This window comes from Ips typographus, linkage group LG6 (assembly GCF_016097725.1).
Source record: "Ips typographus isolate SLU linkage group LG6, UJ_Ityp_2.0, whole genome shotgun sequence".
NCBI classification, from domain to species: Eukaryota; Metazoa; Arthropoda; class Insecta; order Coleoptera; family Curculionidae; genus Ips; species Ips typographus.
This window is the reverse complement of record NC_138427.1, coordinates 8,468,853-8,492,831: the sequence shown is the minus strand read 5'-3', so window position 1 is coordinate 8,492,831 and position 23,979 is coordinate 8,468,853. Positions and strand designations below refer to the sequence as shown.

Sequence of the window (23,979 nt, the reverse complement as noted above, 5' to 3'; positions counted from 1 at the left end):
TGTGGACAATGGCGAAGGACATATCTTAAAAGCTGCTTAACACATTAGACGCTGTCTTTCTATACAGGGATAGACAGCGAGACCCATTTGTAGCAAAGAGTTAACTTAACATTAATGGAAGGCAACTAAACTGTAAAATGGTTGAAAAAGAATTTGAAATATAAAATTAAAGTATAAAAAAGTTTCATTACCTTATCATGGAGAAAAAACACTTAACTACACTTAGTAACTATTAAATGCTACATAACAAATTTGTTATTAAATTTATAGTGGAGAAGACTGTGTGTTATTCCGCACCCTGTATTCTTACACCTCCACTGCGAGACAATGGACTTCTACTTCAAACTATTTATTATAGGTACCTATACTACAGTCGGCGGAAAATTGTTGTAACCAACTCTTATATTAATAAGCGATTAAAAATCTCAATTATTAACGCGTTTACTATCGTTTACGCGTTAAAACCTTTCGATTATTAATCGCATTCATTAATACACTCGTTGGTTAAATAACTATAAAAACTCTAACTTCAACGCATTCTGATGGGCTACATGTGATAGCCCATACGTTTTCCTAAGAAAAGTTTATGTGAATTTCTTTTCATTTTGCATAGTTTTCGTGCAAAAAGTTCCTCTTTTTTGTACTAGTGCAACAAAGTCTTTTTTGAACTACAAAATTGCACGTCTAATAGGTACCTGCAGGTAGGAGAAATTCCTGTCAAGTCAGACATTTCATATTTTAAAATTAACAACTAATGTACTTTTGTCATCAAATAAGTCGATTTTATAAAAAAATTTGTATGCAATACATGCAAAAAGTCCCTTTTTGCACTTACGTGTTGTTAAACTCGACCTTTGGTCTCGTCTAACAATTTTCACGTTGCGTTCAAAAAAATGTACTTTTTGCACTTGTTGCATAAATAACTATTTTATAACGACACACCGCAAACAAGTAACCTGAAATACTTTTTTTAAGATTTCTCAAAATCGTTGGTCTGTCCTTTTCTTTAAATAAGAGAAAACTTACGTCAACTGTGCAATGTGATTTTTGTTTTTAAAAACAAAAAGTTTCGGCTGATCAAAACGTTTTCAAAGTCATTAAAACGCACACGCGGTTTTGGAAATACATATCATTATCAATAACGATTTTAAAATTCCTTTGGGCATACCTATACTGAACAACCCGAAAGACCAATAAAATAATAAAGAAATTAAGAAGAAATCTTAATAACCTAACTTCTTCGTTTTCGTTTCGCGCCAACTTCCCTGAGTTGTTCCTCACTTAAGTTTGAATATTTGTCTCTAAACCTTATGCCTTCCTTGTAACAGTTACGGTAAACAACTGTTTTAGAACAACATAATAGTTTTGATATTTTTGATGCAGAAAAACCTTCATTTACTAAAAAAGCTAATTGTTCTCTAGGAATAACAACAGCTGGACGACCTTTTCCTACAACAATAATTGCATAAATACCTTCTAAATCCTTTAAAAGTGCTAAGTACTTGTACTAATATATACTAATATATCAGTAGACACATTAGATGATGAACCATATTTTGTGATTTTTGATTTTTGTATGGTTATGTTATGATTTTGACTGCTTGAAGTTGGTTATATCCAGTAACTTCCAATTTGCTATTTATTGCATTTCTTCTCTTTCTCTTCTTAATAGGCATTTTCAGTTTTTTTGTCTGTAATGTAGTTAATAGTTGTGTTCCTTCTAAAGCCGATTACACGTTATAAAAACAAATATGGTTTCCATAGGTATATAATGTGCTATAGAAAAAATATTAACATTGAAACATCAATATCTCAAAAACCGTTGCTAAATTATGTTTTGCGAGAAATTCAAAGACTTATAATATACGGGGCCAGAAAAAAATCAAGTGTGACATCATTACTATTACGTTGATCCCCTTGTATATACCGATTCTACATCAAAATGCGCAACAAAAAATAATAATAAACAGCGTATTCGAGCACATTTTGAAAAATTATACCTTGATTTTTAAACGTTTGTGATACCTATCTATAAACAAGCGTAGTGCACTCAGTGCGGCAGTACGCATGCAAACAATCGATCATCCGGTCGATATCGAGACCAGACACATCTCTATTAACACGACCTCACTTTCTCGTTAGACGCATATAGTAGTTTTCTACTATTTCTACTTCCAAACTCGGCCACATGCAACATGCAGCAGCACGTATTTTTTACAATAGATTGCGCGAACGAACGTAAAAATGTGGTACTCGTAGTTAAATGTATTGTATTAATTCAACCAACGTTTTAATTCCTGGATTTATTGCAATTGTTTATTTTGAACATCGTTTGTATTTTTTAAACGAATGTTTAAAATCATCGAATGCAAAAATTGACTAAATTTTTACAATTTTTTCATTTTAAGCTGTGGTTGAAATATTTAAAGTAACGTAATAATTAAAGGATCGTTAAATTACCATGATTTTTTACACTCGTTTGTCTGAGGGGAAAGTGAAAGTAACGTTTTAATTCAACAAACGCTAAAATTAAGCATTGTTTTTATTTGGTGGTATTAAATATGTACATGATTTTTAAATTAACGCAGGAATTGGCATTTATTTTCAAACCAACGTTTTAAATTGTATCGCCAAATTTTCTATTGTCTGAACAATACTTTAATTTTTGCATTCACTTTAAGAGTAAAACGGCGTAATGTGTGTAACTTAAAAGCAATGTTTTAAATGACTAGAATTATTACAATAGTTATTTCGGACTTGGTTGATTAAAACGATTGTTTAAAAGAATGGTTCATCTAGTAGAAAATTTCCATAAGCCGTTGTACTCTTTAATGTCTTTCACGCAATCTAACGCCAAATTATGTATTGAAATAATCATGTAACGTAGAAAATAGTGTGGTTTAAAACTATTGATCATTCGAACGATACTTTACGCTTCGACTCATTAAAGAGTAAAACGGCGTTCCATATTAATGCATTAGCTAATTTTCTTGTCGCGCGTTCTTCTCCAAGCTTTTCAACAGCGGTGCTTTCTGTTTGGCAACATTGTTTAATTTCTATCATCTACAATTTTTATCATTAGAGACCATCACTTATCAGATTTTTAGAAAGGCCTTATAAAGAAACTTAATTAGTATACAAATAAGCGACGTACCATAAAATCAAGACCGTAATCGAGCTCCTCATTTTGCGGCCGAGAGGGAAGCGCGCAATAAATTTTACGATCCGATAAAGTATAATCCCGTAATTGATAAAAAATTTATTGTGAATTAGAATCCATAAATTTCGCCTTTAGATAGAGGAGAGTATTGAGCAACGTCGGGGCTGTAAAACGAATTATCAATTTTGAAAGTATTTATTAAGGTGGATTTATTGGCCCGGTTAGAAGCGTCTCTTTTTCTATAAATAATAATTATGACTCGTATTGTTATTTATTGCCCAATAATAATCTGAACCATTTAATGTCGAAAATAAGATTTTTGGTAGTCGCACGTAGGCATTTTAATTAGTATTCCCGAAAATTTCACACAGGAAACCAAACTGTCTGTGTGACGTGTATATTTGGAAAGACCGATATTCAATACAGAAAAAACTGCTATCTTGTCAATTATTATAGAACGTTGTAAATGATTAATTGGCCCTAATAAATTCAGCGAAATTTTTTAAACTAAAGTAGGGCGATGATTGTTAACATTGATGACGATTAATACGTCAATGATTTTATATTGCTTTCATAATTACATTACTTGCTTATATTTTTACATTACTTTTCCTGTATATAATGTTTATAAAGTGGACGTAATTGTATGTTAATTTTTTTAAATAAACTTTATTTGACTATGTCAAAAAATGAATCAATCAAATATACCCACTAAAGTTTATCACTAAAATAATATTAGTATTACCTACAATTTTTACTTGTTGAACCCTCAATCAATAATAATTATCTTAATGGGGCTTCCTATAGTTTATTTTTATTCCATTTTTTAATAGAAAAGATTAAAATTAGTCGGTTTGCATAGATTTTTTATTTTTTTGTGAACTATGTTTTAAGTTTCAAACGAAAAATTTGGTTTTTACTTTTTTGTTGGAAAAATATAAAAGCAGCAAGTTGAAAGCTGCTTTTTTTGACCAATCACTAACTACCCATTGTGTTGAGATTTATGCCAATGCTAATTCGGTTATAGTTTTGATTACTTATACTTACAAAACAACATACCTTAATGTAATATAATAATAGTCTTTTTAACAGGCACTTTTGTCGTGAAGGAGCTTAAAAAATAATACAAAACAATGAAAACAAAATATAATTAAAGGTGTATGGTTAGGGTTGGTCAAATGTTGAAATGTAAAAGAAACAAAGGTCCCTCAAAATCCTGTTTACGGTTTATCAGATCATACAGGGTGTCCGATGTTTTAGTTAAGTCAAAATAAGGAAAAAAGTTGGTATTGATATTCCCCAAAAAAGTGTTCTTAAGGGCGCTAGAAAAAAAATAGATATATTTTTTATTGTGCTTAATCAATAAAAATCAATAACCTGCATCGTTAAGGTAAATTGAATAAAATAATATATGAGTGTCCACAAATAATTTAATACAATTAAACATTATTGATAATTTGGAAATTAACCATATTTGCGATAAGATAGATATTTCGTGTATTGGATCTCCAGCATATAACGAAATCATCAAGCTTCCCTTATGAAAGGGGAATGATAATAAACACGCAACAACCCTATTAGTTTTTTTAAGAGTCGTCGAAGCCGAAAATCGCAATAAATATCAATTGTCGGCGACCAGGGAGGCGAAAAAAACGCCTATGAGAATTCGGCAAGTGCTCTCTCAGGGCATATCTCTAGTTATGACAGCTCCAGGCCCGAGCCCTTCGGTTTCGTTGGAGTGTAGAATTAACCTCGCTTCGCTGACTCTATAAAGACGCATTTGCTTTACGTACCACACAGTTAAATAATGATAATAACACAGAAAAATACTTATATACTATTCACTCTGTCAAAATATGTAATTTGTGGTGACCAAATCAAAAGAAGATAGCTTCAGCAGCAGTTAATGAAATGTTATGTTTTGCTAAATTATACACAGTTAAGATAGAAAGAAGCCTCTAAGAGGACACGTTGCTTTTATAGAATCAATAATATTGATTTACAAGCTTAAATTGACTGACTCACATCACTAGTGATTGGTACTACTAGGAATGTACTGTGTCATCGATTTGCAAATCAAACCAACTCGCATACGACACGCCACAATCAATTTGCATATTCCTAAAATTTCATCCCGTAATCTGTGCTGTAATCCTCCGAAAATATATTTAAGACTTTTATCCATGTTGTTATTCCATCAACGATTAAAGTATTAAACCATGTGTTTGGTTAGGGCTAAAAAAGTTAAAACCTCACGTAGTGCGGATCCGGTGTCGCGATCAATCCGGCCTTGGGTCGATATACGATTTTTTTTTACGAAAATTATGAGGACGTAAACCAGTCGAGGCTTAAAAGCATCTGAGGCTGCTCCCACACGACACGTCCCATAAACCCAAAGTAATCCCGCCTTCCTTTAAAATTTTCGGAAGTCGTCCATCACCGCTTATTATTAACGCGATGCCAGGTGTCTTGTCCATAAAACTCGGTCTAGTTTTGGATTTTTCCGCCAGGAGGGGAGTGGGACAAAGAGGAGACTCGTGCAAGGATTAAACTCTAGAGATTCTTCAAGAAATTTACCTAAATGATATCAAACTTTTTCCTATCTACTCTTTTCAATATACTAATCTCTTTAACAACTCAGGTTACATGAACTTTAAGCATGACATGTGCATCCAGAGGATTCATACAAAAAAGAAATTTCAGTATATATCTAGATTTAGAACGAGGGATTAGGGCAAAACGCACATGGACAGATGTGCTTGTCATTCTTTCAGGTTGGCGAAATAGGGAAAAGGGGTTGACCGCTATTAGTTTATTTTGTTTGGCATTCGCAAAGTCAAGATTAATGATGTGTAGACCCCGATTCCAGTGGGGTGGATTTAAATCCGTTCGAATTGGTTTTTGTTTTGCCCACCCAGGTCCCGAGTGGCCACATACTCACTCATTTTATGGGTGACGAGATTTACTTTCCACGACCCACGAATTTTCTCGTTTAGTGTTAATTGGATACCAAATTAACGTCTTTTAGGAATGACTTGACAAGAAATTAACGTCTATGTCTTTAAATTACCAATTGGAATTGTTACTTGTGTTCCGACGTATTTTCTGATTTGCAGATAAACATCCCGAATAGCACAGTGTCTTGAGTAGGGTTAGTACATTTCTAAGACGTCTGCATATCATTGTTCATAAACTGATCTTAGATGTATTAACGATTAAAGACGATCCATGAACTTATTAAGGAAATAAAAAATTCTGGATGGCACTTATCTTTAAGTCAAATTGAGGTTTTTTAGAAGAAATCCTTGTAAATTAGATCGAGGGCATTATAAGCCTCCTCACTAAGGTTTCTTATAAGCCTCTAACAAACTTCTTTACATAAAAAGGTCTGTCAGCTTTTTTCTAGTCTTATTTGTAAAATTCTACTGAATGCAAAAAGAGTTCAATAGTCTAACGTTCATCATTGCTGAATCTTCTGTTGGTTGCTGATCAATGCTGTATCATCTGCATTTTGAGAGAATTATTTTCCTATCTTCTGATAAAACACGAACTAAATTATTTTCCAAACTTTTCGATTATGATCACCATAACATAAATTTTGTTACCAGACCACCGATGCAACAAAATTTGTGAAGAACATTAATTTGCAACCAAACAGAAAATTGTCACAATAACTTCCTCAAACTGTTCATTCCATTGAAAAAGATCTCAACCCCTCGTCGTGTCGACAGCCACACAATAAGCGTTAATTTCCAAAGCCGATGATGATATCAACATTACACGATGGAGGTAATGATTGCAACTCATGCGTAAACAAACGACATATAAAACATTCAAGGCTCGAACGATGACTCTCTTTCAGTCTACCCTCATGCAATCGATCATTTTCTCGCTCTGGATCGTTTGCACAGAGCCGGATTGCGTCTGTTCCTGGAATATTTCCAATGGCGTCAATTGGCTACAAAACAATAGACTTACGAAATAAAAAATCTGTCATTTACCGACCCGAAAATGAAAACTAAGCAATGTAAATGTGGTAATTACATATTTGGAGATCTCAATCAAGCAGGGTTGTTTGTTCTCATTTAACGTACGAGTTGTTTGTCCAAAAAGCACGAGCTCGCATTGTACTGCCATATACGTTGCCGTTGAACAAACAACGGTTTGGAGAATGGTCGTTTTCCCTCAAATATCTCGTATTTGTTCTTTTTTATTAAACATTGTAAAGAAATACCGTAACCAGCTCGTTTAATGGCAACGATAACGTTTTATGACCTGTTTGAAATTACGAATCTTATTTACCCAGCCTAATGTTGTACAGATAATTGTCGTATTTTTACAAGATAAAAGGTAACAGCTAAAATTTGATGGCAAAACAACAATTTTTGAAAACCAACTACCATATTCGTGCTGGCGACGTCATTTTATTGAGCACTATTATAAAATTGAAAATTCAGTTTACGAAATCATGCTTTATCGCAATTTTTGGCTGGAAATCAAATATCAATAAATTGGGTTTGTCTGCAGTATAAATTATACATCAAATTTGAAGTTGCAATGTTAACAAACATGACAAATTGAAAATTATTTTATAAAGCAAATATAGTTTACTATCTTGCAGATTATGGGGTATTCACAAGAATATCACCTCGGTGGTTTTGACATTAGAATCATCAAATAGTGTACATCTTAAAACTAATTAATTACTAAATGTAACCAAAATCTCCACTTTTTGTCCTATAAAGTGTGTCCCACCGCAACTTATCTTAACCGAAAAATTATAACTTGTTGGCATGTGAAAAAAATATACAGTTTTGGAATTTTTTCAGACATTGAAAGCATCAGTTTATAAGAAGTTTATGAAACCACTTTTATTCAGCTGAGATGTTAAGCCACACACCACCAAGATTTCCATTTGTCGTAGTTTTCATATTAGTCCATGTTAATTAGATTATTTTTTGTCAAAACTTTGGTTTTGAAATTCTATTAGTTCTGGTTTACATGTTCCATTTATCAAGCTTTTTAACAACTTTCTTTAAACAAACTGTAATTTAATTTATTACATCATTCCTTGGCTTTTTCCAATAGAGATTGAAATTTTTTGGTTAAATAACAAGTACTCTACTCATATTGAGAAAGACCTGTACTACCTTTTTCACTTTGATTACTGTTTACGTTTTTTCCTTCTGACATTGCTGAGTAGAACAAATAGATACTAAAAATCTTTTTGAGTTAAAAAACATCCGCCACTGAATCAGTTTTGATTATAGACGATATACAAGTACATACACACAGATATATTTGCGTGAAAACATTGTCGAATAGAAAATATCATTATCTGTTTAAGATAAGCGTTTTAAACAGTAATATATTTCAATTTAGCAGACACAGAAAAATGCCGCTGACAATTCGTATCATGATCGATCGGGGCGGGTGCATTTGAAGTTGTTCGGATAGCTATAGGATCGATTATTTGTACATTTATTAGATATTTGAAAAACAAACATTGCACAAAGCGAGTACTTATAGGAATTTCCTAATTAACCATTGTAAGCTAAGCGGGGCGATGACGGGACGACTAAAAATTCATTGACTTAAAAATAACAGATTTCCATAAATTTTAAAACTTAAGGAAGCTACTCGATGTTTGTTTAGGTTTCGGTCACGTACCAAACCTGCACCCGGGCTATTTTGGAGTGTTTCACAGTTTAATTGTCATGTGTCCCCTCCAAAATTAGTGCGACACTCAACAGTGTGACGTGTATGTAAATTTAAGGTGTGTAAGTGCACTGATCTTATCAATTTGCCAATCACGTTTATTGATTGGAGGTTTAACGAGGCTATAAATCGCAAAATAAATTTGCACTGGAATAAAAGACTTTTTGGAGGGTACCGCCCATATAATCGTCTCTTAAGTGGGTGTTAACGTGCAGTTTTTAGCAGCCGAACACATGTCTGGAAGACATATCGACTACCTTATGGTTAGTGACGTCTTTACGAGGCTGATTTATGACCGGGGGTACACAAGACCGCACTTTTCGACGTGTTTCTCATTTGCTGAATCGTTACTCCTGATTTAAGACCGTTTTGACTGTCATTTTTCATTAATACCTCTTAATACATATAACTTATGAGGCTTTGTTTCAAATACTTTGATCTGTACGGATATAATTAGTAAAATCACCTTGAGGATAAATTTATTTGGAATTGCATGTCAAAGAACTAGTAAAAATTTTAAATTAGGACTACCATGAAAATTCCGGATACAAAATTTATTTAAGAATTAACTAAAGAAAAAACCATTCTCGGTTTTGGAAAATGATAAATTAATAATTTAACTTTAAATGGTAAATATCTCAGAAACGGATACAGATATTATATGACTCTATACTAAATATGTCTACAATTCCACGTAGAATGCGAAAATGCAAAAATATACAAGGTTTCCATTGAAAATAAGAATGTTGACATCTACTTCCGGTTAAACCGGAATAGCACACATCCAATTTATTTTGATTAGTTTATATGATAAGTTCAATTTTCTATGAATACTTGATCCTAATAAACTTTTTATGATTGATTAACTTTCACCATTTTTGACCTATTGGTGTCTTGAAATATGATGCATTTCAGCCTTAAAGATCAATAACATAAAGTCGTTTTTTCCAGAAATTTCCAGTAAAATAAAAAAAAAAATCAAAAAAATGGGAACCTTATTTATTTTTCTACATTAAGATACCGAGATATTAGTTATCTAAAAATATACCTACATTTCATTTTAGTTTTAGCAATAACTACCGCTTTTAAAAAAACTTGATTTAAATGTTTTAGAACAGTTTAGAATCAAATATCTAACTTTTTTCAATTATTATTTCATTCGTAAAACTTTTTAAGTAGAAACTACACAAACACTTAGTACAATTTGCAATTTTCTGGTCAACCAATCATTCTTAAAATCATCAAACTACTTTAATTTTTCTCCCCTATAGAAACCAAAATTGCATTACTACCTAGTCTTGATTGTAACTCTTATCTTGTCCAGAAATATACTCAATGAAGCAATTTTTAATAAGAAAAACTGAAAAGGGCAAAATTGATTGATGATTTATACCTCTTTTACAATAAACGTTAACATAAGAAACACGTAAACATAAACGGAAAGTTAAATTTATTCAAACCCTTATTTATGTTTATTTTGCAATCTCTAAGAAAAAGCGGCATTTTATTGTAAACAAATATGTACGTTTCACGTAGAAATGTCTTACGGATTCCAACTAATCATAACATAAATAATGCTTCTTTCACAATTAACGTCAACCTAAGAAACTCGTAAACATAAACGTATAGTTAAATTCTTCAAACTTCATTTATGTTAAGATTAGTTGGAATTTCTAAGACAAAGCGGCATTCTTATGTAAAAAATGCCGCTTTTCCTTAGGCATTGCACAACAAACATAAGGGTTTTTAAAAAAAAACTTTACGTTTATGTTTATGTGCTTCTTATGTTAACGTTAAATGGAAAAATTACAAAAAATCTCTCTTACAAAAACAGTGGATTGCGCACAATTAAGCAAAATCAAACTTAGTTTAAGCTGTCCTTAACTCCATTGGTTCATATTCTATCTACAAATATGCAAACTTCTGAAAAATATACAGATGCTTGTTTGCGTTTTAAGCAAAGCAAAGCATTATCTTCTAATGTTTGATGTCGAAAGTTCTTGATCCAGATTTTTTTTTGATAATTAGTCTAAGCTACTTTAATTCTTAAAAGAAAGAAAGTAGCCAGTCAGCGCGACATAGGTAAACCGTAGTAGCATTAAATGCTTTGATAAATACGGCTTAAAGTTAAGCTAAAATAATCAGACGTTGAGCCTTAAATCCTTTAGATCCCGCTGATTTAAACTATGACTAACTCTCAGGTTCAGTGGCGCACTATGGCGTCCCCATTAACTAAAAACAGATACGGTTAATGTTTTGCTAACTTGCGGTTAACATTAACCACAACTAGGGAATGAAAAGACACAAAGCAACTGGTAATTTTGTCCGTAGTATGGGCGGAAACCGGAGATTTTAGAGATGCTCATTCTACCGGGTCCATGACACCATCGAGTTCGACCCCATCAATGGACCACCCCCAGCTGCCTTTTCCAACCACGGCGAGGAGCCGCACCAGGGACCGAAAAGGTAGGCCCAAGTTATTTTCACCCTTTTTCTTAGCGGTAACTTAAAATACCAACAAAAAAGGGATTCGAAAAAAAAAAACGAAAACTAGCAAACTACTGCTCGGCAAAGATTTCGGATGTTATTAAGTTAATCCGGGCAGCAAAGAGGAGCGCTATTTCGGTGCCGCCTTAAGTAATTAGTCTGACATCCAGGATTAAAATGGTTTAGTCGGACTGAAATTAATTGGGAACTGAAAGTGTTGTTATAGGACGATGTTCCCGGTTTAAAAAAAAAACGGTCGGAATGTTGAAGTATCGTTTCGTCTGTTTATTAAAGCCCGCTGAATGATGGGGCTTGTTGGCTGTCGCCCCCGGCCCCCGATTCCCAGAAACAAAATGCTGTTATGGTTCTCGTTTACTGTTGACGCTGTTGTAGATGTCTAGTAGGTTGATGTTTGGGGATTTATCAAACTTTCCACGTTGATTTTGGCGAGCAAAATCCCAAAAAAAATGTAATCTTGTCAAACTCAAAAAATATTAGCATCCAGTTGTATTAAGAAATATTTGGTATCCAAATTTGAATTTCCAGTAAGTTTATGTCAAGTCAATTTCATCAACTGGGAGAAACTGGATAAACTACATTATTTAGATGTTTTTTTTTTCAAAATGAATCAGTTTCAACTAGTTATATGATATGTAGAGGTAGCTGCAAGAAAAAACTCCGCAGAGAAAACGATGTCTGAAGGACATCTTTTTGGTAACGTTTAAAAAGCAATGTTTTGGTTTGAGCATATAAGGTGTTCACAAATAATGTACTAGTTGCCTTCTTTGATCATAGGTTTGTTTAAGCCTAGATCCTCAAACCTTCTATTTAGGAACTTTTAGTCTTGAAATAATCTATAGGATACATACTTTTCGTTTGCACATCATATTTACGAACATCCTGTATAGTCATAATCTTTTCTGGCTTCACTTTCAAAAGTTAAAAAAAAGGTTATAAAACTGGTTTCTAATTTTCTGGATTTTTTTTTTGACAACCGTTTCTTGGAGTTCACCAGATATGTTCACAAAACACATGAAAGCTGAAAAACTGCTGAGAAGATATTATGTCGTATTTTGACAACTAAACAACACAACGGAACTAATCCTAACTGGTTTTTTTATAAACTATTCCAGTGGATTTGTATAATTTTTCATTTAAAACGAAAACAGAATTTTTAAATCTATAGACAAAGAATGGAGGAAATATGAATATGTGAGTGAAAGAGAGATAAAAATGAGCGTTAGGTGAAATTTCGTTCGCAGGAAAAGACGGAAAAATAATTGCAAAATCTTCCGATCAGCTTTACCGGCACTTTCCGAGGCTTAGCGGCTGAATTTTTAATCAGTTTCTCAAACAAGCAAAGCTTTAGACGGCTATATTACAGAGCGGATATTTTTCTCCCTCTGTTTTAAAAAGCTCAGCACTCAATTTTTAAGTTTATTTAGGTGAGAGCCGACGGATTACGTCTTCGCTACGAATTGCACTTTCCGATTCGATTTCCCTCGACTGGGGGTATATAAAACGCGGAAATATCCGTGTGACTGACTATTCCAGAAAAATCCCTTTCGGACTGTTTTTTAATCTATCCTCGTGGAATACGTGGGCCTGGAGAGCCGCTTTTGAAGCCGCTTGCTAGCCCAATTAACTTTAATATGAAAATACGCCTAATCTCCTCATATGTGAAGCGCTTATCCATTCCAACAATTTAGTAAACTTGATAAGGTACACAGGAAAGATAAGGACAACTTTTGACTGGATCCCGCCTAAATCAATCATCCGCCATGACAGCTTATCTATTGGCTTTCTGCCGACGATCTTCACCTGTTCCGCGACCGACCAGTTGTACCTTGCACGACTGGTTACAACGCGTTTACACCGATCATTCTCATTGGTCCACTGGATTTTAGATAGACCCTTAATTGATGAGATAACCATGCTGTTGATAACGCCATGATTGCTTTGAACTTGAAAGTAGGAATGTTTTGATAAACGAACGATTTTCTCGATACCACCCATACTGCGAATCAAAATATCGAATTTATGCTCTGGTAAAACTCAAAGACTAATACAAACCACATCTCAGATGGTGTTTCTTAAGTGAATTATTTTTCAACAGTTTATGGTTCTTCACAAATTACAAAACTATCTTCTAGTTTCTTCTCGTGTATAATATTGATTTGAAACCTTTTTTGGTTTGTAAAGAATAAATTCTAAATGTAAAGATTTTCGAAAAACTTTTTGTTTTTGCATTTTAGTTTTCCTTTTGGATGATGATCTCTAAACTGTAAACTTCACACTTTAAAGATCTTCATGTACAGGGTGGCCCATCGAAAACAACCTACAAACCGTCTGACACGTCAACATTATTTTCGAAGGACACTTTTTTATAAAAGTCTATTAGACACACTTTTTGAAAGCAATTTTCATGTAACTTTTCAAATCACTTATTATACTAAATAAACGAATTTCTGGAGTTGATTTCTAGAGAAGAATGTCATCATCACTTTAACATCCACTATGTTTTTAAATTGGTGACAACCAGTTTTTGAAACACCTACCTGTTCTCATATAGGCTAGTATGATAAATGAGTCATTTCACACGTTTTACTAGGCCACTTAGTGGCCATTAACAACAAATAAATTGGCGACGTAGATCTTAACGGGCAACACCAGGTGAAAAACAACGCGATAAATCGCGATTTCATATTCGCCGATGACAGATCCAGATCTGACATAATCGTAAAGCAACGGCTTTATATAACAAACACTTCGGATTCCACTCATACGAATTTATTTCGACCGCAAAGCCCGTTCTATAAACCTTAGATTATTTCTGACTCTACCGGATTAGTTCGGGCAATTTAATTCACAATTTATTATATTCCTAAAAGTAGCTCCTAATAGTTGTATTTTGCTTCAGCGAGCCGATCGTTAACTGATTCAATCAAGACCGAGGCAGGAGTGTCGGTGGATGGGACCGAGTCTGAGGACGCAAAAAACGACAAGAAAACGAAACGTCAGAGGCGGCAACGCACTCATTTTACCAGCCAACAACTGCAAGAACTTGAGGCGACTTTTGCCAGGAACCGATACCCGGACATGAGTACCAGAGAGGAGATTGCCATGTGGACGAACCTGACCGAAGCTCGAGTTAGGGTGAGTTACAAACTACAAACTGTAATAATTTACTACTTAATGTTACTTATATGAATCTGACACACGTCCGGAATAGCAACGGGGGGCGGCATATATAATGGCGTTACCCTACACCCGCCCCATTTTGTCGCCTCCGGTCATCCGCGATGGTGATCGCGCTAATCCGCGACAGATTTATGGTGTTAATATGGCGGGATTAGAGTGACGTTGTCCGCTCTACCTGCCCCGGTAAAATACGGCCCTCCGATGCATTTATCTCATTATCGTTGTACAATGATTAAGTGGAGGATTTTAGAACGTAAACTGATCTCCTCCACTGTAAATTAATATTGACATGTAGGCACAATGTTTGAAAATTCATGATATTAATTAAGAAGACAGGGAATACAAAACTTGAAAAGTCCTTTGTAAAGGAGATATTGGAAAAATGTGTATTCTAACTTACAGGAACCAGAAAAGTGTATGGTAATCAAGTTTCAATCATTTTGAACATTGGAGTTCTAGAAACGGACAAGCCTGAAGACACTTTTGCTCTAATACATCTACTAGCGGATTACATGGTAATCCCACCATTTCAGCGAATTTTTGAAAAACCATAACTATGTTATACCTATAAAATGCATCTCTACATTCAACTATTCAACATCATATTTAAATCAATCGTATTAAATTGGCACCTTTAAAAACTCGTCGACCCGAATCGATACGATTCAGTGACGGACCGTTTTAGCCGTCATCTTCCATTTGGGGGGTAGTTTATCTCGATGTCGAGGGGAAGCCGAATCTCCCCTACGGTGGCCAACGACCCGTCTAATTGCGGCCGCGATATGAAGACAGACGAGCCGCCCCATTGGCCGCCCCCGAAACGGAAAATTGAGGGGAGAAGCGAACCGACGCGATATCGCGAATTTCTTTTATTTTCCAACCCCCCTTTCGCTAGCTCAAACTACGGAAACCACGTGGGTTTTTCCTTTTTTAATATTGTATGGCGAGGGAGATAAATTGAATTCAGTTTTAAAAAATTGTAACGAGTCTATTTGGTTTCATTCAACAACGTAATACAAACAGTACACGCCAGACATCGTGTCTACACATAGACTTATCAAAGATGGAGTCAACAAAGGGCAGTGGTGAACAACCACCAGACACCATATGTTATCTTGGAAGAACACGGGTTTACACGACGTTTCGAGTGTTTTCTTAACTATTTACAAAGAAACCGATGGTGTCGGCTTATGTTTGTTGTTTAAGTGCGATAGAGCCGAACAAATATTAGAGCAGAAACTACGTGGTTTCGTGGCTATCGATTACCTCAAAGTCGGGTAGACCAGAAAAAAAAAGTCAGGATTGTTTGCGTGAACTGTATAAATATGCGGATTTTTCCAGATTTTCTGGCACATAAATCAAACGATGACTACTGGATTCAGGCGTTTCGATTCAGCCGGGACAATGGCCATTTCGGAGCTTTACGGTGCCGTATTCCAGCCAAGTACGAAATCCCTGTGCTATCTATTATTGCAACACTCTTGGAAATATATACAGCGATAAACGGGTCCGTTTTGATTTTACCTTTTTTTTAGCACAGGTTAAATTTTTCTTTCTACAGTGTTGCTACAATGCAATAAAAGTCCCAAACCTCTGTCATTCTCGTCCCCATCTAAAAATTATTATTCTTTGGGATTAATAACTCTTATGTTCCTCTGATATGGTCCTGTTGATGATTATGAGCCGTTTTTCTACAAGAACAGAATCCCTGTTGTGTTTGTTGTTGAATGTAAATTCCTCTACAAAGCAGCCGAGGGAAGCTTAGATGTTGATTTGAAAAATTTTAACATATGGAAGAATTTAAAGTTGGTTAGTCTTTCTTAAAAAAGAAAACATTATCTCAAGGTAGGAGAATAAACCTGAATCACAAAATGTATTTATTTAGTATTCATTTTGGAATATTTTTCAAAATTTCCAATTTTAGGACTTTCAAACTATCTTCAGTCATAAAACTCATGTCTTTAGTAAACATTTTTTTAAAGATTAATCAATAATAATTAATAACAATCTAATTACAGAAGTTCCAAGCTAATGTCTCCCTGAAACGGTTAAGCCCTCAGAAACTTTATTTAGGTAATTGGAAAAAAAATCTTAAAAGTACTTTTGATCTTAAAATTGTGTCACTTATTGACCAATACACTCTGAAAATTCTTAAAATCCCTTTTAGGTAATCCTAAACTACGTTATAAAGAGCGACAAACATGTAAAAAGTTAAATTCTATCTTTCTAGGGTCAGAAAAGAATAGCAGAAGAATGTATTGAAATAATTCAGTTGGCTAATTGCTCAGAAATTTTGAAAGAAGACTATCTAATCGATTTCAAAAGCCAAACATATTTTAAAGAAGAATTCGATCAGCCCAAGAATGTGTGGAAATAATTGAGCTGGCTAATTGTTCAGATTTTGAAAGAAGACTATCTAATCGATTTCAAAAGCCAAACATATTTTCAAGAAAAAATCTATCTGCCTCAGAAAAGAAGAGCGGAAGAATGTATTGAAATAATTGAGCTGGCTAATTGTCCAGAAATTTTGAAACAAGGCTGTCTAATCGATTTCAGAAAAGAAAAGCGGAATAATGTATTGAAATAATTGAGTCGGTTAATTGCCCAGAAATTGACTGACTAATCGGTTTAAAAAGCCAAACATATTTGAAAGAAGAATTAAATTCTATCAGACTTTTCAAAAGCCAAACATATTTCAATGAAGAGATAAATTCTATCATCTTTTCTGATTGATTCTGATCTGGTGAAAATAAACCCTAAACAGAGACAGCTTAGAATGTTCATAATTTCAAAACTGATGTTATTCATGAAGAATATTCAGACTTAAAACTACTTTTTAGCCACAAGTCAAGTCAGACTTGGCGCCAATTTTTGCCCTCACTTGCAAAGATATGCTTTCTCAATAAAGATCTTTTGCAACACTCTTTCATTTTCTTCCTGCTGCATTATCTTGTTTTGTCATTGCATTGGAAGACGAGACTTTTGATCTGAATTCCTTGTCATAAAGATAACCATTTAACTATTGGTGTGTATTATTTACTTTAAAGTACAGATTTGTACTTAGTCAAATAATTCACTTTTAATAAAAGTTGACTTACGATTTATCGACTGATGCGGAATTATTATGCAAAACATTTTTCATTAAGCGGGGGCGGTAAAAATGGCCGTCATCAATCACGGAGCCGCAAAATTAACGTCGTCGACCTGCGTGCGGCAAACTTTTCAATTATTCGGGCATTTGCACGTGCCGGCCCCCGATTTAATAGTCGTTTCGCCCCCGGGGCCGATCAGCGCGCAAAATGATTTACAGAGGTCGAAAAAGGCTGATCCAGTGCGGATGTGCCTAACCAATATCCGTGTCAACTTATGCTAAAAAGCACCCAAAGAACGATACTGGTAAACAATTCGATAGCTGTCTCAGAAGTCTTAATTCTGGTGTTCGGTCGGGGTCCCCTAAATTCGATTCCCTTGTTTGCTTTGATTGAATGGTCAAGCGAATCGAAAGTAAACGAGCTGTTCTTAATCGTATATAAATTGGGGCATTTGCGATATACCCTGTAAGGATAATGTGATTTTCTGATTTATTGTTCAATAGAAATATAGCAGAGTTATTCAAACTGTAGTCAGAGGTTGGATAAAGTTAGAGTAGGTAAAAGTAACATCTTTAGATTGTTGCCTATCAAAATCAGTTCAGAAACTCCTTAAGCATAAAAAAAAACAGTAACTTCAATACAGTTACAAATAATTTGATGGTTAAAACAACTTCCCTTCAGGATGAATACAAAGGGGATTGATGAGGCATGAAAATAAGCGGCATGCTAAATGCGATTAGCTCGGTATGAATGCCTCGAAGGGCGAAGGTCGTGTGCCGATGCGCCTGTTAAAAGGCAATTTGGATGTGTTTTGGGGAGCGCTGTACCATGATTGAGATGTCATAAAACCGGAAACTTATTCCCATGAAATTTTCCCATCTCAATAATATCAGAAGTAACAATATTTGAGGTTACAAATCACTGACGGCAAGATTGATATACAGTTTACCAAAGTATGAGAACCAGATCTGTTAAGAGATTTCATAACAAGAGGATTTTAAAGTAGCTGGATACCAAAAGGGATAACTAATTCCAAACCCAAATAGTCGTGTAAACTAGGTCGGATAGTTTGTTATCATCATCAAACCGGCTAACGTGTATAGTTTTCCGGTAGAGTTCCCATGTCAATTTCGGTGCCAATAATGCCAAGCCCGACTTTAATTTATTGTCGCTTTGTTATCACACGTGAACTGTAAAATCAAATTTAATAGAAACCACGACTCCACTAATAAATAGCTCGTTTTCCCATACGGTAATCCTCCAATAAATAGGAATTTAGTTTAGATGCGTATTCAATATTTATCTTTAGATTTCGGACCGTTTCACTGTCGACGGCCGTAATTTGAACGGAAAATCCTATCGGAAAACAGTATCTTTGTGAACTCAACAATGCTACAATTTATACGAACTAGCTACTTTATGTATGTAGTTCAAATAAAAATGAATGCATTTTAGAGTTAGTTCTCCTTAATTATCGTATAATTGCTCAACACTTCAATATTACGTTTTTTCAACATAAAGAAGTGTTGTTTAGACGAATATCTCGGGACGTTTTTGGGCAATTTCCAATTAACATCCCGCGTCTTAAGAAATATTTATTTATCCGAAAAAGACGGTATTACTGCTTAATCTCGAATTAAGTTATGGCAGCAGCTTTTTATTTGTCGTTCAGACCTGTCTAAGAGTTCCCAAACGTCTCTAAAACAGCCCAGAATCGTCAGTATGTTCTTTAAACTCTCTAAAAATATATTAAAAATGCTCCTGAAGCAACCCAGAAGCTTCCAAAAGCTTTTAAAACAGTCTAAAAGCTTCCAAATGCTTATCAACTATTCTAGCAGCTCTCAAAAAATTTCAAAACAGTCTAAAAGCTTCCATATGTTTCTAGAGCAGTTTAAAAGCTTTCTACAACCGTTTCAGAATCTCCAAATGTCTCTCAAGCAGTCGAGAACCTTCAATATCTTGACTAACTGTCCAAAAACCTTCCAAATGCTCCTGAAGCAGCGTAGAAGCTTCCAAAAGCTTTTAAAACAGTCTAAAAGCTTCGAAATGCTTTTCAACTCCTCTAGAAGCTCTCAAAAAAATTCAAAATAGTTTAAAAATTTCCGTATGTTTCTAGAGCACTTTAAAAGCTTTCAGCAATTTCTAGAACCGTCTAAGAGTTTCCAAACGTCTCTAAAGCAGTCCAGAATCGTCAGTATGTTCTTTAAACTGTCTAAAAATCTCTTTAAAATGCCCCTGAAGCAACCCAGAAGCTTCCAAACGCTTTTAAAACAGTCTAAAAGCTTCCAAATGCTCTTCAACTATTCTAGCAGCTCTCAAAAATTTTCAAAAGAGTCTAAAAGCTTCCATATGTTTCTAGAGTAGTTTAAAAGCTTTCTACAACCGTTTCAGAGTCTCCAAATGTCTCTCAAGCAGTCGAGAACCTTCAATATCCTGACTAACTGTCCAAAAACCTTCCAAATGCTACTGAAGCAGCCTAGAAGCATCCAAAAGCTTTTAAAACAGTCTTAAAGCTTCGAAATGCTTTTCAACTACTCTAGAAGCTCTCAAAAAAATTCAAAATAGTCTAAAAGCCTCCATATGTTTCTAGAGCAGTTTAAAAGCTTTCTACAACCGTTTCAGAGTCTCCAAATGTCTCTAGAAGCTCTCAAAAAATTTCAAAATAGTCTAAAAGTTTCCGTATGTTTCTAGAGCACTTTAAAAGCTTTCAAAAATTTCTAGAACCGTCTAAGAGTTCCCAAACGTCTCTAAAACAGCCCAGAATCGTCAGTATGTTCTTTAAACTGTCTAAAAATCTCTTTAAAATGCTCCTGAAGCAACCCAGAAGCTTCCAAAAGCTTTTAAAACAGTCTAAAAGCTTCCATATGTTTCTAGAGCAGTTTAAAAGCTTTCTACAACCGTTTCAGAGTCTCCAAATGTCTCTCAAGCAGTCGAGCACCTTCAATATCCTGACTAACTGTCCAAAAACCTTCCAAATGCTCCTGAAGCAGCCTAGAAGCTTCCAAAAGCTTTTAGTCAAGTGTATTTCCAATATTATCTGTTACATAATTTGAGAAACATGACCAATACCATACAGAATGTCTATAATGAATATTTTTTTAATTTTTTCTAACATAGTAACTTGCTGTTTAGGTCAATATGTTTTTGGACGTTTCTTAGTTAACAGGTGTCCGAATTATTCGGAAAAGTGGATTTAAGAGTGTTCAATCTTGAATTAAGCCATATCAGCAGCTTTATATCTGTCATTGGAATGCCGTTGTATGTTCAACATTATCTGTTACATAATCTGAGTATTTTTTAGGACGACCTCATGTTTGATAAGACCTTAAGGGTGCCCAGAGACAATGAGTGAAACTTGCATAAGTTGTTCTCTCACTTTAAGAGTTATTGGTTAATATGGAACTATTAACTTCAAAGTTAAACTATTTTGCACGCACTTCTTCCACACTCTGTGGTAGTGCGCAGTTTAGTTGCAAAGTGTCGTCACGTTATCTGCTGACCCAATTTGTTAAATTTATTTAATTGTTAAACGTATTACACGAAATGTTATTCTATTTTTCACAAACATTTTTTTGTTGCAGGTGTGGTTTAAGAATCGTCGAGCAAAATGGCGAAAACGCGAAAGAAACGCCATGAATGCAATGAACGCGGCCGCCGAGTTCAAAACAGGCTTTGGTACCCAGTTCAACGGACTTATGCCTACCATCAGCGACGACAGCTTCTACTCGTACTCCACCTACAACAACTGGGCGACCAAGGTACCTAGTCCTCTCGGAACCAAACCGTTTTGGCCGGTGGTGCCATCCAATCATCACCAAAGCCCCGTGAACTGTTTCAACGCCGCTACTTCCGTAGCTTCGATGGGTGGTGCTGCTGGTTCCATGCTGCCGGGTAGCATGGGTACCGGCCTCACCAGTACACCAGGTGCGGTCAGCGGTCAACCTTGCCCTTACACGACTCCGGCTAATCCTTACACAATGTATCATCATCGGTCTGCGGCTGAACCTTGCACTGCCATGTCTTCTTCTATTGCCTCGCTGAGGCTGAAGGCTAAACAGCACACGGGATTTGTGAGTTACCCTAGTGTCAGTCCGGTGAGGTCGTCTTCGGCAGGATTGCAGGCTTGCCAATATGCTAGCGGCGGCATAGGGGTGGGAGAGAGGCCAGGCTGAGATGAGGATGAGGCCCTCGGGGGCCACCAAATGAAGCACGAGGACCAGGATGATTGATGAGGGTTACAAAAAATGCGAATTCACGAGTTGTTTTTATTCTTGTTATTGTTTTTAATGACTACTCGTCCCGATGGAAAAAATGTAGCAATACCCGCTTAGCTGTCCGGGCGAGCCATATCCACCCCCCCCCCTTTTCAGTGTACATTTTGTAAATAGAATTTTATTATTTGTTTAATGTCTACACTTGTAATTGTATAGGAACTATTATAAAAATCGAAAATTCTTATATAGAGTGTAAATAGGTCGGTGAATAGTGTAATAATTATTGCCGTAATAATTCAAAGCTGTGAAAATAACAAAGAAATGATTAATTCTTTTAGCCTAATTCACAATCCTAGGTTTTCGTTTATTTTATGAAAATTTTACTTTTAGTAGTTATTTAGACGTAAAAAAATGACTAAATGACAAAGGGGTGTGTATTTTAAAAAGGTCTACAAAAACGTTATGAACACGTTTCTACATACCAAAGATATAACCAACATTACAGATCTCGAAAAGTTTTGTAAGTTATAACAGAAAAAAAATGTGATATACAAAACGCTAGAAATCAAATAAAATATACCCCCAGTCAAAAAAAATTTTGGATTGTTCTTAGTGCCCATGAAAAAACTGCGACACTAAGAACTAATTCAAACTTTTGGGTCTCAACTCTTACGAGTGAGTACAAAGTGAGCCAAAAACAAAACACAACTGTGCCAAATACGTTTGTTCCAAAGATTTTTCACCGTAGCCACTGTCGCTCGTTTTTGTTGTTTTTTTTTACCATTATTATTAACCCCATTTTAGATAATTTTAGTTTTAGTTAAATCGTAGTGCAATCAAAGAAAAATGTGACTTTGGTAATCACATTATACACGGCCTTACGGTTATTCTGACAGAATTTTCGTTAAGACCAGTTCAGTGCATAGGTCTAGAGTACAAAATAAAGGCTGCAAAGTGCAATGTCTAAAAATGAAAACCCAAGCAAATGTTAAAAGGTATATGAATCAAATCCAATTTCCGTAACGAAAATTGACGTCAATATATAGTTTGATTCTTCCTTGCGCTAGAAATAATCGAATTTCATCACGTAAAACGTAAAGGATGTTTATAGTTGTATAAAAAAAAGTATTCGTTTAGTTTGTAAAACTGTATTGTACATACAGTACTGCTGTAGGTACATTTATTCGAAGTGGAATATACTCTGTGCATATCGTCTGTATAACAGTGGTTTACTATTTTCAGCCATCTAGTCACAATAAAAAAATATAACTCTTAATTTGATGTTTTTTTTTAAAACCCTTAATCACTTACTAGATTGGTAGTGCATATTTTCCAAGGGGATCAATCGATCCCACGAATTCGTAAGCATGCTCTTAAAATTGAACATCTTTTAGTCGCACATCTACAAACCTTATTATGTAAGGCGTTAATGGACAATCAAACACGCAAATACACTTCAAATTTGTTATTTTAACCGAACCAAGTGTCTCTCATAGAAAGAAGAAGAGTTTATAAGAAGTATTTTTTTACAAAGTAGTCAAAAATATACTTAAACTTGACAAATATGCCGTCTACAAGAGTTTTCATTAGAAAAAACATTGTTCGGTTGTCTGCTAACCTAAAATTGGTCCCTTTTGACAACTAATTCCTAGAGCAACAGTTTTTCTGTATTTCGACATATTGATTCCAAACTTCTGCTTAAAGTTGACGGATTAAAAACATTATAAAGACTTTGATAATAATCCATTATACAAAAATGCTGCAGAGCAAAGTTTGAGAAGGAGAAAGAGGACTCAAACCCAAAAAACTCTGTAATATTGAAACCGCTGAAATAATCTGGTAAGAAAGATTCTCTTCAGTTTTCATAATAAGGAAAAAATAAAAGTAAAATTATCATTTTATTGTACGATTACTTAAACTAAAAACTAGGTTATCATTTTACTAAATAGAGAGATTAAGAAGTGCAAACATGTGAAAACCAGATTTATTTGTTTTTTTTACACTTGCAATATGTAATTGTTGTTTTATACTAGACGGTATAAATAGTATTTTTGAAAACTTGATCAAACCCTACGACATTTAATTTAATGGTAATTCTTATGGATAT

General features: G+C 34.7%; 1 protein-coding gene across 3 annotated transcripts in view; it reads left to right on the top strand.

Annotated features, from left to right (window-relative positions):
• Ptx1 (pituitary homeobox homolog Ptx1) overlaps window positions 1–23,148 on the top strand; it is a 33,205-nt gene extending 10,057 nt beyond the window's left edge. For all 3 annotated transcript variants that reach the window (XM_081981305.1, XM_081981306.1, XM_081981304.1), the window contains exons 3-5: window positions 11,210–11,344; window positions 14,286–14,521; window positions 21,240–23,148. In XM_081981305.1, the coding sequence (XP_081837431.1) occupies window positions 11,210–11,344; window positions 14,286–14,521; window positions 21,240–21,830 (962 nt within the window). In that variant the 3' untranslated portion in view covers window positions 21,831–23,148. The remainder of the gene's footprint in view (window positions 1–11,209; window positions 11,345–14,285; window positions 14,522–21,239) is intronic.
• The last annotated feature ends 831 nt before the right edge of the window (window positions 23,149–23,979 follow it).